The sequence below is a fragment of the Furipterus horrens genome, unplaced genomic scaffold (genome assembly GCF_987537825.1).
Source record: "Furipterus horrens unplaced genomic scaffold, mFurHor1.1.pri manual_scaffold_7, whole genome shotgun sequence".
Taxonomy (NCBI): domain Eukaryota; kingdom Metazoa; phylum Chordata; class Mammalia; order Chiroptera; family Furipteridae; genus Furipterus; species Furipterus horrens.
The window spans coordinates 56,426,123-56,438,411 of NW_028327177.1; the positions used below are offsets into that span (position 1 = coordinate 56,426,123).

A 12,289-nucleotide genomic window follows, 5' to 3' on the forward strand; every position below is an offset into this window, starting at 1 on the left:
AAAAAACCCTTCTTGACCATATTTCTGTATGCGATTCTCTACTTAAATGTAATGAAAATGTTCTGTTTTTAAAACAAATTGTGAGGGGTGATGAAAGTGGATACTTTACAGTAATGTGGAAGGGAAGAAATCATGGGGCAAATTAAATGAACCACACCACCAACCACACCAAAGACCAATCTTCATCCAAAGGTGATATTAGGTACATGGTGGAATTGGAAGGGAGTCCTTTATTACAAGCTCCTTCTGGAAAACAAGTGATTAATTCCAACAAGTACTGCTCCCAATTAGACCAACTGAAAGCAGCACTTGATGAAAAGCAGCGGGAATTATTCAACAGAACATGCATAATCTTCCATCAGGATAACGCAAAACCACATGTTTCTCTGATGACCACGCAAAAACTGTTACAACTTGGCCAAGAAGTTCTGATTCATCACTGTATTCACCAGATATTGCACCTTTGGAGTTTAATTTATTTCTGCCTTTACAAAATTCTCTTAATAGAAAAAAATATAATTCCCTGGAAGACTGCAAAAGGCACCTGGAATAGTTCTTTGTTCACAAAGATAAAAAGTTTTGGGAAGATGGAATTATGAAGTTGCCTGAAAGACGGCAGAAGGTAGTGAAACAAAATGGTAAATGAGGTGTTCAATAAAGTTATTAGTGAAAATAAAAAATCTTTTATTTTTACTTAAAAGCTGAACGAACTCTTTGACCAACCCAATATCAACACCAAGAAAAGATAATTTTCAAATATTAATTTTCAGAAGAGGGGATAATATAATCTTGAAAAGAGTTGCTTATTTATGCTTCATGTACTGTTTTGTTTTTGTTTATGTTTCCCTATACAACTGTTAACCTCCCCAACCCTACTGTTAAAATACAGTAGAAAGATTTAATTTTGAGTTAAAATACTAATGGTAAGAAACACTGGCAGAAAGAATACAATAAAACCCAGAGGGAAAACACAAAATGTACTTACTAAACTGATTAAGGGCTTAAATTAATAGTATGGTGCTCCTTTTAGGGGGCGGGGGCTTCTTTTTGCTTCTTTGCGTATCATTGGTTTCAAGATGCAGTACATTCTCTTTCAGTGACATTGTATTCTTCTTGCAGAAAAGCGGTGGGCCCGCCAGGACCAGTTTCATTATTCAAAACCATAAAGGAATTCTCAAGAATGTCAATTTCAAAAGAGGGTTTCTAACCACAGCTATTAGCAAAGAGATTCTGTACTTTAAACCCCAAGGGAAGTATGTGGCTCTTTGAAAGGTGGCCTTTTTGTAGAGAAAAATCAAAGGAAGGAAATTACTAGTGAAGTTTCTTACCCAAGAAGAGCTCTCACCACTATATATTTCCTGTTAAAGGAGCATCTGAAATGATAGTCCTAACCCAGTGCAGTCGACTTGTGTTGAACACTTACTAACCATTCCCTTATACTGTACTTCTGTGCACCCTGGGCCATACCCAGCTGTAGGGAAGGTAAGAATCTCCACAGGAGACTGAACAATGTGATACCTACTGCTCAGAGTCACACGGACCTTGATCCTTGGTCAGCTGTGTGACCCTGGGCTGGTCACCCTCACCTCTGTTTCACTCCCTCTTTTGTAAGATGGGGGTCAGAGCAGATTCTACATACAAGAAATATGATGGTGATCAAGAAATAGCTCCTATCCTTACAAGCAGGCCAGGCTGAAAACTGGCTATTAGGCATTCTCACTGAAAATCAACATTTACTGATTGTCTGCATCAGGCAAAGGTTGCCACAATGATCGAAATAAGGTCTCTGCGTCAATAAATCGTGACTCAGAGCTGGGCAGCTGGGCACATGGCACAGGCCAGTGAAAGGGAGTCATCCCAAAGCTTCTTGTACAAGTGTTGATGTTTGAATAATTACAAAAAAAAACTTGGACACATTCAAACTTAAGCTGTGATGTCACCCTTATTTGCATTAAAATGTTCCTCTCTGGTGGGAATCCCACACAGCCGGGGCATGGGCACCAGAGTGAACAGCACTATGACACTGGCTGTCCTGGTGGAGAAGGGGAAGGGGCGATCCAGCAGGAACCCCTGCAGGAGACAAGGAAGGAGTGCGGGAAGTGCCAGGAGCCTGGTTGCAGAAGCACCAAAGACAGCCTGTGAGGGAAAGGCGGGGCTTAAATAAGACCCAAGAGAAAAGCAAAGGGTTGTAGGCCCAGGAAACAGAGCCTGCTAGAGTGGTGGGACCAAGGGCCACAAGTATATGGCTAAAGATTGGGATGAAGATGTTTAAGGGACTTTATTTTCCTGACCTTTGGGTTAGTTTTTGAAAATGCTGACTAAGCTTGGCTTCTAGTAAAATAATTTATCAGTATTTTGTTTGTTACCCTGAAATCAAAAGCTGATATTTAAATAATAGCTATTTATTGGATTAGTCTCTAAAATGTACCCCTCTCAAATGTCCAACCCCTTATTCTGTCATCAAAACTGACCAGGCAGCAGTGCTCTCCTTATCTTCATACTCTTTCAAGAGAGGCAAATGAATGTTTAGACAACAGAGGCTGTCCTCCCTTTCCTCATTCTAGTCCTTCGTACCAGGCCCTTCCTGATCTCTCCAGGAAGGAGGCACCCTCTAAGCCTCCCTCAAAGGTGGCTGCTATTAGTCCACAGCTCTCTCTATTAGGCACTTGCCCTTTGGTGCCTTTTTGGGTCTCCTGCTGGGCTCTCCTGCTGGTCTATGAGCTCTTGGAGGAAGAGGTCTATTTTATATTCTTGGCATTTTGCCACAGCTCCAACTAGAGCTGCCTATAGGAATCAGAAATTCAAAATCAACTTGTAACTGATCCTCTGTTCTTCTCCCTTCAGTTGCTGCAGAAGGAAACAATTTATACTTATAGCCCTGGCTCAATCTCTCTCCCTTTATGTCAAATCTATTATAGCTACAATAGTAGGAGAATTTAACTTTATTTTCATTACAAGTTAATAAAAATCCTCATCTGAGGATATGCTTTTATTGATTTTAGAGAGGAGAGGGAAGGGGAAGAGGGAGACAGACAGACAGACATTGATCGGCTGCCTTCTGTACATGCCCTGACCTGGGATCGAACCTGCAACCTTGATATGTGTCCTGACTGGGAATCAAACCCATAAACTTATGGTGTACAGGGCAACGCTCCAACCAACTGAGCCACCCGGCCAGGGCTCATTTTCATTTTTATCACATCTTTTCTTCTCTCAAAAAACTCTTAGTGACCCTAATTTTTTCTTGGATCAATGCACAATCTCTAATTATAGGACTCAAGGCTTTATCAGTTTTATCTAGCTGACTTTACATCTCAGTGTATTCTGGTCTAGGATGAACTCCCCATACGAAGCACTTAGCCCACTGCTGTAACAACTAGACACGGGCATAGCAAAAAGAGGAACTAAATCTTTACAGAATAAATGAAAGAATTATCTTTTTCTTCCTCTTCTGCATACATCTTTCCTAATCCTACTTTTATGTCTTCACAGGTAACATTTTGCCAATTTGAAAAGAACTTTTTCTTCTGTCAGATCAAGATGTTTAAAGCATTTGTTTTCACTCTCTTCTTTCATGAAACCTTCTGAGATCAGCCAGTTCAGATGTAGTCACTTAAAGCATCAACTGCTCTAATACTTGTTCCTGTATAGTTTCCTGTTTTAAGGGATGCAATTCAAAGCCAAAGATGGTATCTACTGCTTCCTTGTCATTCTCAACACTTAGGTAGAGCTCTCTGTGTATAGTCACTACTGACTAAGCTCTGCAATAAAATTCTCTCCAATACATTACTGTTAAAGGGCCATTCAAGAGATCTAAATAAAATAATACCTATAAATTAATAATATTTTAGAGTCAGAGATTAGTAGTTTTGTTTTAATAATTTGAGACTACTAGCAGGATTTTGAACCAAAAGAGGTTCCCTGCCCCCACAAAAAAATTTCGTTAGCTGTATTTTCCATATGTACAGGGTTAACATATTTCAGGAAATGTCTTCCCCCCCCCAGTATTGCCTTATCATATAAAAATAAAAGACTATAATAATTAGCAATAAAAAGATAAAGTTCACGCATAGAATGACACCAAAAGACTGTTACTTTTCAGCTTGCCTGGCCTACTAAACTGCTGCACAGGCCACTTGGGAGGACAAAGGTCGGGTAACGCCTTAGGAACAGTTACTGCGTCAATAGCAGGGAGAGCTTTGGCGCCGGAAAGCACAGGCAGAGCTCCACATTCTGCTTAGCAAGCATGCTTTAGGGCTGTTTTGAAATGGTAGTATTTTACTTTAAATTCAGGCTATATTTCTGACTCTTCTTGCTTTAACCAGTTAGCATAAACACTCAACTCTCAAAATATGTCAGAGAAGCACAAAAGATATGATGGCTGTTTTTCTGTAAGCCTTCCCAAATGAGGCAGGTAGACAGAATGGTGCTCCGTGCAGAATGGTCCCAAAGCATGTCAGTCTGACTGAACAGCTCTGAGGTCATCAGTCCACTTCAAAGTCGTTGTAGGGAGTAATGACTTTCTGTCACTATAACTGTGCACCAGATGAAAGCTGGTAGCCAAGATCTAAAAGACTCCATGACTTAACCTAAACATACAACCATCTTCCAACTGGCATACAAGTTATTTTCTGTAGTAGATATTGGGGTTATATAATTATAATTAATCATTTTAGCTTGATTTTTTGGAAGTGTATTTTATTAAGGTTTATGAGAAGTATATTTTGTTCAAGTTTATGAGAGTTGCTAAGAAACACAGTAATTTTAGGGGGAAAAAAGACAACTTGTGTGTACTGGGTCACGGATGGATGACTGATTGACAATGGATGACATCGCTAATAGGCAATTATAACAACCAACATTCCAAAACTACTTAATAATTTGTTTTGAAAAAATAAAGATTCCAAAAGAACAAAAAGACAATCTAAATAGTTATTTGGATGGCGGCATGCCAAAATAATATTAAATATATAAGGTAAGGAAATTAATCCCAAGCTAACAAAAATGATCAGATATTTAGTCACCAAGTTAAAAAAGGAGTGGCTTCCAAAAGTTTGTTCGTAAATCAATTTGAACTACTCAGTGCATTTCCCACAGAAAAAAACATTCCCTATGGCAATGTTGTAGATAGGAGTAAAACTTCCAGTGTTACCCACAAAAACTAGATGAAATATTATTAGGCACACATAATGATAAAAGAACATGAAATTTATAGAGCCCAAGACCCTGAATTCCAGTTCTGGCTGTAGTATTTCCAAAGGAAGTTATGTCCCACAGTCTCCAGCAAGAAGTGTGTCTCATGGAACAGAGCAGTCTCCCTTTTGCCTGGAGGACATCAGGAAACCTGACAGCTGGAGCTATTCTGCTGCTCCCTGGCAAGGCTGTTCCACCATGAGGAGCCTACTGGTGTCCTGGTGTGCTCAGGTGGGCTCATGTGTATAGTTCATGTCAAGGAAGACAGCTTCCTAAATGGCACCGGTGGGGTTAATGTTGTCAGGTCAATGCCAAGGCAGTGATATCTTTTGTCATAACTACACCTAGTCTTTTCAGATGCTTAAGATTCTGAGGACAAAAATGAGGTTCAGCTTTAATAAGGATAAGGTTCACATGACCCAATGAAGTTATCTTCTTTAAAAAAAATTTTTTTTATTGTTGATCTATTATAGTTGTCCCAATTTTTCCCCCTTTGTTCTCCACTGCCTCCATCCCTGGAATGAAGCTTTCCACATGTCTAGTATGTTTTCTAAATATCTGGTTACCACTCTCCCTGCCCCATCTATAAGGTGATTACATTATAATACAGTTACCTTTTTATAAACAAAAGAAAGCATTTATTACAAGACAAATCCACATGGATCAATAAAATATTCTTGTATCTTCCCAAGGATTATAGGGGATCTTTATGAAATACACATCTTTCAAAAAACGAGCTCATAGGCAAAGCCATCACTCATCTGCATAGACACAGGAAAGACAGATGAGACAGAGTTGAGGCCTGTGGGAGAGCTAACTGCCTATAGAAGTTGATCAGGAGAAATGCCCACAATTTAGAATGATGGCTAGAATGGCTATTATACAAAGCACTGAAGGTGCTATCAATAACTGTTTCAAAATCAGAATACCTCCCTCAGATACTGCTATGAGTTCAGATGTTACTATAATTAACAAAACATTAACATCAAGAGAGTTACAATAATACACTATTTGAGGAAAGGGAGGTTACAAGAAGATTGAGAAAATCCCCAATTCATGGTTTATACTAATTCTCTATATGATAGGATAAAGATGATTATTGGAGATATAACAGCCACAGTTAGGGCCAGCTTTATGTGCCATTCCACCTCTGCCTATTCAAAACAACATTTTAGTGTGAGGTGCCATGAAACTTGACAGAGAACAAAGCTTTAAACTATGGAAATAAAAATACATGAGAACTTAAAGAGTTTAACTTATAAGAAGCCTCTTCACAAAATTTCATTTACATAAACAGACTTATATAAAGCTACCTTATTGTTAGAGCTAGGAAAACATACAGAAAACATATCTTTGGAATTAATATACACATATGTAACATTATGAAATCTAAATTTTAATAAGATTATGAATTGCATAATTATTTTCAATGGTTCCCCACCCCCTCCAGAAGTACCATATGGACTCCACTCAACCACTGGCTTTGTTTTATAAGCAAACACTAAGATCCTAGTTTATTGTCTTTAAAAATAAAATTAGAGATAAGAGACTAATAAAAGAACCAGCAACCTCACTGGTGTGGCTCAGCTGGTTGGGCACTGTACCGTGAAGTGAAGGGCTATGATTTGATACCTGATTGGGGTACATGCTTGAGTTGTAGGATTGTGGGCTGGGCCCTAGTTGGTGTGAGTGCGAGAGGCAACCATTCAATGTCTCTCTCCCTCTCTTTCTCCAACCTCCCGAAATAAATAAGTTAAATCATTAAAAAAAAAAAAAAAAAGGAAAGAAATAACCAGCCATTGTAGCATACAGGATGCTATTATAATGTGTCCTCACCTTCCTCTGGTGGCCTTCTGTAGAACTTTCATTCCTGCTAGGCTGCAGGACTTCCCTTCCAACTGTCTGTCCTTAAAGATGGTGTCCTCTAAGTGCACTTCACTGAACATTCCATAGGCATCTTGTACAAGAAGGCAGACTCTACAAAAAAGCATTCACATTTGTCCTTTTAGGAGACACTTTTTGGTTCAATACAGAAATCAGGATTTCACTAGAAATCCACTGTAGTTATCTTCCTAGATAGATGAATCAAGATAAATGAAGTTGAATTCAAAAGTACTTTATTAGATTTGTACATGCAGGTGTTTGATCACCATCTGCAAAATACAGGAGACAGAATTCTCTTTTGGCATAAAACTAAAGCCAAATGAGGTTTAAAATCACACAAAAAGGTCATCCTTTCAAATCAAATACATTACTGTTTCCCAGAAAGAGCATCTGCTTCCTTTGTCTTCCATAACAGGTAAAATGTTCTGTATGGACACTCAACACTAAGAGAGCTTCAGTGTAACATTATGCTGAGAATAACAATAAGGGGTTTCCTTTGAGAAGGTGCGTATTTACAGACATGCATATCCCAAGAGAATAAAGATCAGTGTCCCCGTTGGCAGCAACAAAGGCCTGATGTATATCCAGTGACATGATGTGATACTCCCCAATATTTAAGTTCAAAGGGCAGTAGTTATAAAAACCTATCTATGACTGAACTTCCAATCCTCTCACTTCATAATTTCGGTATATGAAGTCTTATTTACCATGAAATGACACATTCTCATGAAACATTTCCTGAAGCCTGAATAAAAAATTAATAAACAATACCACCAAATAGACTGTGAGGAACAAAATTATTGTAAATAAAAGGTTATTTAAAAAAAGTGCATGTTGGAAAAGAACAGATGACAAACCAAGAGTGAATAAAGGAAAACTAAATCTGAAGCTATGAACATTAAACACTGTCTTAGCGAAAGGGAGCACCCTAGTAGTCTAGACTTCCTGATAAAAGTCTCCTACACCCACAGGGCCCTCCTGGTTTGCAAGAGAATCTATGTAAAATAAGTAAGACAGAAAAGGAAAATACGTAAGACAGAGAAGGACAAGAATCATATAATTTCACTCATATATGGGATATAAAACAAAGTAAGTAAGAAACAAGCAAACTCATAGAGACAGACAAAAATATGGTCCTTACCAGAAGGTGGAGCAAGATAAAGAGAACAAAGGGAGTCAAATATATGGTGATGGAAGGAGACTATACTTTGGGTGCTGAGCACAATGCAATATACAGATGATGTATTATAGAATTGTACACCTGAAACATAAATGGAACTAGTCTGAAATTATAAGACAACATCTGAAATGAAAAATATATTAGAAGGAATTAATAGCAGATTAGATGAAGCAGAGGATCATCCGGAATTGGAAGAGAAAGTAGCAGAAAAGACCCAATCAGAAAATTAAAAAAGAAAGAATTTAAGTAATAAGGATAGTTTAAAGAACATCTGGGACAATAAAAAGCTTAACAACATCTGCATTATAGCAGTACCAGAAGAAGACAGCAAGAAATTGAGAACCTATTTGAATAACTAATGACTGAAAACTTACCTGACCTCGTGAAGAAAACAGACACACAAGTCCAGGAAGCACACAGAATCCCAAACAGGATGAACGCAGAGGCCCACACCAAGACACATCATAATGAAAGTGTCAAAATGTAAAGACAAAGAGAGAATCTTAAAAGCAGCAAGAGGGAGGCAGTTATCTAAAAGGAGAGCCCATAAAACTGTCAGCTGATTTATCAATAGAAACATGTCAGACCAGAGGGGATTGGCATAAAATATTCAAAATGACGAAAAGGATATACAATCAAGACACCTCTACCCAGCAAGGCAATCATTTAAAATTGAAAAAAAAAAAAAAAAAGAAAAAGAAAAAGGAAAACAAAAAGGCTTCCTAAGCAAGAAAAAGCTAAAGAAGTTCATTACCACTAAACCATTATTATAAAAAATGTTAAAGGGAGTTTTTAAACAAGACAGAAGAAAAAAAGAGGAACATAATTATAAAGAACAAAACGACAATAAATATGTACCTATAAATAATCACTTTAAATGTAAATGAATTAAATTCTCCAAACAAAAGACAAAGGTAGCTGAATTGATAAGAAAACAAGACACATAAATACAGGATGGGAAAAAACTAGTTTAAATTACCAGCCATCATAACCTAAACGATAAATCATAAAAAAAGAATACAAAATAAAAATAATAAGACAAATACATAATACAATAATTAATAAATAAATAATACAAGAATACTTTGTGTTTCCCATATTCAAAACGGTAAACCTACTTTTTTCCTCATCTTTATATGCTATCTACAATAGGCCCACTTCAGATCAAAAGACACACAAAGACTTAAAGTAGAGGAATGAAAAAAAATTTAATACAAATGTAAATAAACTAAAAAATCTCTGGGGCAGCAATACTTTTAAAAGATGAAAGAGACTTTAAAACAAAGGCTATAATAAGAGAAAAAGAAGGACACTACATAAGAAAGGGGTCAATACAACAGGGGATATAACTCTTGTAAAACTGTATATCCCCAACACAGCAGCACCTAAATATGTAAACCAAATATGGATAGACATATAGAAGAGATCATAATTGGGGACGTTATGAAGTCTGAAATAATATCAAGCATCTTCTGTGACCACAATGGTATGAAATTAGAAATTAACTACAAAAAAACTGACAAACCCAGAAACATATGGAGGATAAATAACATGTTACTAAACAATGACTGAATTAACATTAAAACCAGGAGGAAATCAAAAGATACCTTAAGAAGATGAAAATGAAAACACAACAACCTAAAATTTAAGGGACACAATGAAAGCAGTCCTAAGAGGTAAATTCATAGGAATACAGGCCTACCTCAAGAAAAAGGAAAAACCTCAAATAAAGAATCTCACCTTACACCAAAAGGAACTAAAAATAATAAAAGAAACAAAGCCCAAAATGAGAAGGAAGGAAATAATAAGAATTAGTGTGTAAATAAACAAAATAGTCTAAATAACAATACAAAAGGTTAATGAAACCAAGAGCTGATTCTAAAAACAATAAACAAGATTGACAAACCGTTAGCCAGACTCATCAAGAAAAAAAGAGAGGACCCAAATAAATAAAAAGAGCAATGAAAGGAGAAGTGGTAACTGACACCATAGAAATAAAACAGAACTACAAGAAAATACTATGAACAACAAATTGGACAATCTGGATGAAATGGGTAAGCTCCTAGAAACATACGATCTTTCAAACTGAATAAAGAAGAAACAGAAAATCTAAAGACTGATTACTACCAATGAAATCAAAGCAGTAATAATAAAAAAACCTCCCCCCAAACAAATATCCTGGACCATACTTCTAGTCAAGATAGAAGTGTAGGTAGACATACTTTGCCTTCTTGTGCAACCACAGAAAGAATTACAACCAGATCTCAAAAACAAATAACACCCAGAACCACCAGAAAATTGAGCTGTATGGAAGTCCAACAACCAAGATTTAAAGAAGCCACATTCATCCAAGAGGTAGGAGGGGTGGAGTTGCAGATGTGGGGCAGAAAGGTGGTGTGGCACAGAGAGGAGGAGGCAGTGGCTACGGAATGGATGATCCCACATTTTTGTGTGGTGGACAAAAATGGGAGGGATACCTTGGGAGCAAGTGATCTCAGCCTCAAGCCAGACCACACAGCCCAGGGTTCCAGCACAGGGAAGATAAATCCCCATTACCTTTAGCTGTAAAAACCAGTGGGGGTTGGGGCGGTGGAAGAAACTGCCCAATTTTTGCTGCTTAGAGGGCCTGCATGAGTTTAGAACATACGCTAACCCCATGGCAGCAGCAGGAAGGGTGCCGATCACATATGGGAGGTGGGTGAGGTGACTGGAAGCAGGGTGAGTCCTGAGCAGGCCTCCAGAAGACAGGCAGAGGCATTGTCCCCTCTCCAAACCACCCACTCCCCCCGACAGAGCCACAAAGCTGTGAAGCAGGTTGTCCTGCCCTGGCAACTGCCTAAGGCTCCACCCCAAACAATTTACTGGTGTCTTTCCTACACAGGCCACACTACTAAGACAGGGAGTAAAAGCAGCTCTACCTAATACACAGAAACAAACTCAGGGAGACTGCCACATTCAGGAGGCAAAGAAATATGGCCCAATAGAAAGAACAGAACAAAACCCCAGAAAGAAAAACTAAACGAAATGGAGAGTTCACATGCAGAGTTTAAAACACTGGTAATCAGGATGCTCAGATAACTCATTAAGTACGGCCACAAAATAAAGGAAGAAATAAAGGTTACACTAAGTAAAATAATGAAAAATACACAGGGAACCAATAGTGAAGGGAAGAAAGCCAGGATTCAAATCAAGGACTGGAACAATCAGAACTGAAAGAAAAAACAAGAATTCAAAACAAACAAATAAAAAACAAAAAACAAAAACAAAAAAACTGGGAGAGGCTTAGGAACCTCTGGGACAACTTTAAATGTGCCAACATCCGAACCACAGGGATGCCAGAAGACGAGGAAGAGGAAGAAATTGAAAACTTATTTGAAAAAAATTATGAAAGAAAACTTCTGCAATTTGGCAGAGGAAGTAAACATGCAAGTCCAGGAAGCACTGAGAGTCCCAAACAAGTTGGACCCAAAGAGGACCACACCAAGACACATCCAATTGAAAATGTCAAGGTTAAAGATAAAGAGAGAATCTTAAATAAGCAAGAGAAAAGCAGAGAGTTACCTACAAAGGAGTTCCCATAATACTGTCAGCTGATTTCTCAAAAGAAACTTTGCTGTCAAGAAGGAACTGGCAAGAAGTATTCAAAGTGATGAAAAGCAATGACCTACAACCAAGATTACTCTATCCAGCAAAGCTATCATTTAGAACAGAAAGGTAGAAATTGGAGGTATCAAACTATAATACAAGCTTTTAGTAATCAAAACAACATGGTATGGGCAGAAAAACACGTAGGTCAATGGAACAGAACAGACAATCCAGAAATAAATCCACACCTGTATGGTAAATTAATAAGTGATAAAGGAGCCAAAAACACACAAAAATAAGAAACTAGATCACCTTCTTACACCATATAAAAGAATAAACTCAAAATGGATTAAAGATTTAAATATAAGACTCAAAACCATAACACTTGCAGAAGAAAATGTAGGCAGTAAAATCTCATATCTCTCTTAGCAATATTTTTCTGATATA

At 37.6% G+C, this 12,289-nt stretch overlaps 1 protein-coding gene across 3 annotated transcripts in view; it reads right to left on the reverse strand.

Annotated features, from left to right (window-relative positions):
- The window catches only part of SPIDR (scaffold protein involved in DNA repair), a 396,715-nt gene that overhangs the window by 51,343 nt on the left and 333,083 nt on the right, over positions 1 to 12,289 (reverse strand). For all 3 annotated transcript variants that reach the window (XM_090283719.1, XM_090283718.1, XM_090283717.1), the window contains exon 8: positions 7,030 to 7,170. In XM_090283719.1, coding sequence (XP_090139845.1) covers positions 7,030 to 7,170 — 141 coding nt within the window. The remainder of the gene's footprint in view (positions 1 to 7,029; positions 7,171 to 12,289) is intronic.